Source organism: Urocitellus parryii, chromosome 9 (assembly GCF_045843805.1).
Source record: "Urocitellus parryii isolate mUroPar1 chromosome 9, mUroPar1.hap1, whole genome shotgun sequence".
Taxonomy (NCBI): Eukaryota; Metazoa; Chordata; class Mammalia; order Rodentia; family Sciuridae; genus Urocitellus; species Urocitellus parryii.
This window is the reverse complement of record NC_135539.1, coordinates 140,282,660-140,288,797: the sequence shown is the minus strand read 5'-3', so window position 1 is coordinate 140,288,797 and position 6,138 is coordinate 140,282,660. Positions and strand designations below refer to the sequence as shown.

Below are 6,138 nucleotides of genomic sequence, written 5' to 3'. Positions count from 1 at the left end.
ATTCATTTTTGAGAAATCTTAGGTTAAGAAAAATAGAAACACTTATTCTTAGGATAACACCTTCCTGATGAAAATTCTGAAATGAAATGAATTTTTAGCCATAAGGGGCCAGTACAGGAACTACCTCAGGAAGAACCAGCTCTTCTGTGGGCACCTGATGCACTTTGCTTCTGGCCTCGGCCCAGTTCCCCTGCACATCAACTTAACCCAGGCAGAGCACCCCTTACACAAAATGCTTGGGACTAGAAGTGTTTGGGGTTCTGATATTTTCACATTTTAGAATATTTACATAAGATCTTGGCATGGGAGCCAAGTCTAACCATGAAATTAGTCTCACATATACCTTATGCACATAGTTAGGCAATTTCATACATTTTAAAATAATTTTGTCTGTGCAACAGTTTCATGGTATAGGATTTTCCACTTGGGCATAACATTGATACTCAAAACATTTCAGACTTTGGAGCATTCTGGATTTCTGGACTAGGGATGCTCAAGCTACAGCTAACACTAACATAGTATTTGTGTTAGGCATAATTCAAAACACTTTGTATAGCTTCATCACTTCTAGAGATCTTTCATTCACATTTTACAACTGAAAACTGAGACACACAACAATTTCATAATGAATCCAATCTCTGATCACTCACCACTTCCTTAGACAAGCTGTATTGATCCCCACTGCCTGCAACACAGCGCTCAGATTACTGACTACTCACAGACCCTGAATTACTATTCAAGCTTCCCCTGCTTTTCCTCAAAGCTCCCCCCCCACCATTCTCTGACCCTAAACACCCATAACTCTCCATCTCTGCACCTATGCAAATAACAGATATAGCAAAGAAGTCGTCACATTTTGCCTACAAATGAATTTTTTGGCCCAGTTAGTTTGAGATGGATTTTACTTCATATTAAAAATCAGATTTACAGCTATTGAGATTTCATTTAAAATTTAATGTGGAAATCTGAAGTCTCAAGAAAAGCCCAAACTGAGCAGAAACAATCAGTGGCAGCCACCCTCCTGGGACAGGGCTTGCATTCTCCAGTTTTCCACTGTCACTCACGTTACTTATCTGGCTCCAAAAGACCTTTGCCACACTGCCCTAAAACCACCCTTTGCCTACCTAAATCCCACCCACCCTCCAAGACGAAGTTTAAATGACACCACTGCTAATAAATGTCTCCAATTCCAGGTAAACTTCTCTCCAGCCTCTTCTGAATTCCCCTAACATTCTTCTTGTGCCTTATGGCAATCTCACCCTCCCTTATTAGTACTGTACATGCCTCACCTAGAACTAGGTAGACACTCTGAATCAAGGGTAATGACCACTTCTGTGATCTTGGGCAACAAATCTGGACACAAGTCCTAGGATTTGAGCTCTAGAAAAATAAAAGCCTACATGAGTACCCTGAAAAAGAGAAGTGTCTTTACCAAACATACATTTTATTCTCTCTTCACACCACTTTTGCCTTCTGCTTTCAGAAAAGTCATGAGACAACTTGATGGATGTGTTGTTTTTTAATAGAGACCACATCATCTGTTATAGTGAATGATAGATGAGAGGCAATAACTCAAGAGGACACCAGAATCATAAAATGACACCTTCACCACCCAAGCCTTTGTCAATTTTTTTCTTCTGTTATCTCATCCACATCAGCCTGCTGCTTCCAGAAGGGCTCTGCCTTCCAATTTTATGCTGGTTAGGATGCCAGTCTATCACTTTGCCTTAATAGTGTAATGGGGTCCCTAACTTAACTGAGGAACCTGGACAAGTCTTCTTTGATTTCAGCTTCATCCCAAGGCCCATGAATGTTCTCTTTAAAAAGCTGCAGGCGAATGAGATAGAAAGGGCAGAGACAGGAGATGGAAACCAGCAGAAGAGCAAAGAGTATGGCTCCCACTGCACTAATGGAGAGCAGGCCTCCCAGGGCTGAGAAGGCAAAAAGCACTGTGACTCCAACATAGCTACGGGGAGTACAGGCCTTCAGTTTCTTCTGTAACATGGGCCACAGTGCAAAAATCTGGATGGCAAACGTCACCATGACGAAGGCATGCACCGACCGGGGAAGACGTGAGGCCAGGCAGACAGAAGCAAAGATGGCCATGTTCAAGGACAGTGTGCTGGATACAATGGCGGCATTGGCTCCATAGTCAAAGAAGATGAGGTGGCCCAACAGCATGAAGACTGACATGGCATAGATGGTGTCAGTGCTAACGGACTCTGTCAGGGTCTTCAGCACTGGTGAAAAACCGTAAGTGAAAGCAACGAAGACTAGGGCACTCTTCAGGTCAGCCCATCGGGTCCGGCCGCTCTTTTTCCGCCCTTCACCACCATCAATGAGATCAAACAAAACATATCCCATCAATGAAGATGCCAGGCCAGTTCCAAAGAGCCAGTGGGGGGCCAAAAGACCCTCATCCATATACCACCAGATGACCACAAAAACACAGACGCTGCACAGCTGTTGTATCACCACACTGGACTCAAATACCACAGCCCAATATTGGTATTTTCGGGCATAGATGTTTTTCCGGAGCTCTTCCAGGAACCGCCGGTCCACATAGTTATCAGGGAAGGGCTGCCGCTCATACAAGACCTTCTGCCACTTGGCCTCCTTGGTGCTAGTTATAGATTGGGCACACATTATCTTCTCCTTTCCCTTAAACTCAGGCCAGTTCAATCTCCCTCAAGTAAGCCCATATGGTTTTCCTTTTTTTTGAAATAAGACTTCTCTGGAAATTCCATGCCGTTATCTACCCCACCTTTCCTTGTTTTCAAAGGCAGCAACCCAGGCTAGGCCCACAATGGATGCAATTGTTCTCTGAGGCAAGACAACACAGACAAACTCCTAGAAAGAGAGACCTGTGAAAATATGAAAGTTGTCAAAGGTCAGAGTAGAATTGAGACAAAAATCAAACCAACTCGGGTTACCACAAGTCTACATAAAATGAATGTGATTGCCTTTTTATAATCTGGGATATTAAAACTTCACTTCCAATTTTTAAACTATAATTCCTTGAACAATATATACCTGCTAGCCATCACTTGGAGTGTCTACTGTGCTAAATGCCTAGGCACTTTTACTTAATCTTCACAAGGTATTGGTCCCGTTTTTTAGTAAAACAGAGGAGATCCAAATTGCTGGGGCATTTCTGGCCCAGAGTGACAAGAGTGGTAAACGGTGGTGCCAGGACTGCAACCAAAGTCTGATCTGCGCCTCACCCCATCGTCTCCCTCGACACCCGTCTTCACCCAAAGGTCCCCTACCCAGGTGAGCGCCACTGCAGGCCTGCACAGGCACTTTATGCAAATTAACAGGGACAGAGCCCACAGCTCTCACTGGGTTCGCAGGGGCACCCACTCCAGGCTGCACACGGGAAGAGGGTCGCGCTCCCAGCGTGGGAGCCAGGCCGCCAAGAAGCCAGAACCTAACGGGGCGCACCTCCCTTTGGACTCTGGGGCTCCAGGAAGACCCTCAGTGACCCCGGGACGCTCAGGCAGCACCCGTGTCCTCAGCAAACCCCAGAGGAGCGCTCGCTGCCCGACCTCCTGCCTTCCGCGCGGACCACGCAGGTATCGCCGGGCACGCCCCCCTCACCGCAGCGGGGCCGAGGGGTCCGCAGAGCCGCGCAGGGGTCGGGAAGGGGTGTCCCTGGGGACGCTTCGCTCACCGCCCGGCCACCGCGTCTTGGGCCTGCAGGGGACCGCAGAGCCAGAGGACCGAAACACGGACGCGCGCACAGAACCCACCTGCCTTTGAGTTCCTAGGGTGCACGGCCGAAGCGGGCAGCCGCCCACCGACTTCCCCTTCCGGGGAGCCGCCTAGGGCTGCGGCGAGCACTTCCGGGTCCCGTCCGTCCACGGCAAGAGCTCCCCGCGCTGCGCCACGCCGCGGCGTGAGGCCGCTGCTGCCCCCTACTGGCTGCTCCTCTGTGGAGACCGGCCGGAGGCCGAATCCCAGCCCAGGGCCAGAGAGAATGACCGGCCCTGGCACAGGGCTTCCTGCACATCCATGCCTGTCATGACAGACATCCAGTACCTTTGGCGCTCGGGACGCCGCAGTGATCGGCCCAGATAAAAATCCCCGCTCCCATGGAGCTTGCTTTCTTGTTCACTGACCTTTGCGGTGGAGATGTGGTGCGAAAGGTTTTAACTGTCTAAAGCCTGGCTGAGGTCAGTGAGGCCCAGTTGCAGTGGCTCTCCCCTAAGCTTGGCCTTCTGAAGGGTGAGGACAGAGAGTCCTGCGTCCGAAAACACAGCCAGAGGCTTGGGCAGGAGATTGCTCTTATTCAGCCGACTTCTTGGAAGGGCTAAGGGATTCACAAACAGATGGGAATAGGAAGGAAGCAAAGGCAGACAGCCTGGCCCAGGACGGAGTGGACAGGGAGGTCAGAAAACACGAACCCATCCGTAGCTGCAGTTCACACTATCTGAGCTTTGACTTCTTCATCTGAAAAGTGGAGATAACACTTATTTGCTCTTGTACTTTATGGGATGGTGGAGAGTCAAATACAAAATATAAAAAGGTCTTGTAAACTGTGGACCGCTACATGGCCACTACTAGCTTACTCTGGTCATTGTCAGGACAACAGTGGACAACTGATAAACTGCAAAATGATCTCTTTTTGTTCCTCTTTAGGTTTCTGTTCCAAAATTTGATAAGGTTCCTTGGCTTAGTGAGACCAGCCACATGAACAAGCCATTAGTTCTCAGCCTCCCCAGAAGGTAACTGCTCAACTGAGGCCAAGCTTTCCTGAAAGTTCTCGTGGGAGAAGTTTTCTTAAGGGAGAGGGTATTGGAGGGATACATCTGCTCAGTCCAGAAACCAAGTCAAGTGCTCAACAACCAGAAATGTCCTGGGTTTCTCAGGCAAAAGTGAAATCTGGGTAGAAGCCTGAGTAGAGATGAGACCCGGAACAACTTCCTCTCTACCACCACACTCAACAGTGCAAGAGAAGTGTACCCCTAGACCACCTCTCAAAACACTCCCATCTGCCTCATTGCCCCCACCTTCTCCTCTGCATTAGTTTGAAATTTTCAGATTTTAACCCTCAGAAGTCTAGAACTACAGTTTCCCATCTTTTTAGAGTAGCAGCTGCCTGTATTTAACGGTCACGCTCTCCTCCAACCTCCTCAGCCCTACTTCTTCTAATCAAACTAATATAGAACACATATTTGTGTGTTGCAACATTGGGGGAATTTGTGTGTAGGGAGAATTTCAGTTTCTACTCGAAATAACTGGGATTCTTCATTCTTCCCTCGTTTTTGCTACCATGGTTCCTAGTCATGGCTTCCAGCCCTGCTCTGGAATGGAAGGGTGGTGTGAAATGACATAGAGTAAATGAGAGAAAGGAGGGAAAGGCAGCCCAGAGGCAATTTCATATGCACATTATAGACTGAAAGGGCTGGCTCCCTGGCATGGAAGCAGCTGGCTAGAAAGAGCATATTGTCTGAAAAGAAAATTCACTCTTGTTGGTAAATGCCACGTGCCATCCTGCCCACCGATAAGCAACTCTCCACGAGGGACATCCTAACATTCTCTCCACATTCCAATTTCAATAGCATGTGCCTTTGCTTTGCTTCACTTTAAAACACCACATTCTTAGTAAGCAGTTAGGCAGTTTCATGTATTTTCAAAGTGCGTGAGTGTGTACCGTTTATGTCTGTTATTTTTACATAACTTCAAATATATAAAAATAGGCAATCAAAGGTTCAGTTAATCCAAAGGCTTCTTAGGAAGTAAAAGTGCTATGAAATACAGTTCTTAGTAAGGGTCAGCATGGGTGATGGCAGTTTAGCATCTTTCAGTTGGGGATGGGGCACAAATCGTATGCTCACAGTCAGGGGGATGGCATAATGAGTAGAACTGGCCAATGAAGGTTGCAATGAATAGGGGAGCATCCCCTGACCAAAGGTGACAACCTGCCCTCTATCCCTTCAGTGTCACCTGCAGGTATGTGAGTCCAGTGACCAAATCTACTGGATATTCTAAGTAGAAATTTAGATTTTTTAAAATGTGAAGCTGCTAGTGTTTGACATCTAATAGGCTAACCTCCCACCACCCCCACGCTACCCCCATGCCTGTCAGACCTGTCCCTGCAGCCAGGAGCAAAGCACACCAATGTCTGCTTCTCCT

At 47.7% G+C, this 6,138-nt stretch overlaps 1 protein-coding gene across 2 annotated transcripts; it reads right to left on the bottom strand.

The window, feature by feature from the left end:
* Positions 1 to 937: 937 nt before the first annotated feature.
* Positions 938 to 3,829, bottom strand: Pigc (phosphatidylinositol glycan anchor biosynthesis class C). 2 transcript variants are annotated; one of them, XM_026388448.2, is made up of 2 exons: positions 3,753 to 3,829; positions 938 to 2,864 (listed from the first exon to the last, which is right to left on the bottom strand). In XM_026388448.2, the coding sequence occupies exon 2, from the start codon at positions 2,644 to 2,646 to the stop codon at positions 1,753 to 1,755; it is 894 nt and encodes a 297-aa protein (XP_026244233.1). In that variant the 5' UTR covers positions 2,647 to 2,864; positions 3,753 to 3,829; the 3' UTR covers positions 938 to 1,752. The 2 variants fall into 2 exon arrangements, with proteins under 2 accessions (XP_026244233.1, XP_026244234.1); XM_026388449.2 differs by having other exon boundaries at positions 3,674 to 3,758.
* Positions 3,830 to 6,138: the final 2,309 nt, after the last annotated feature.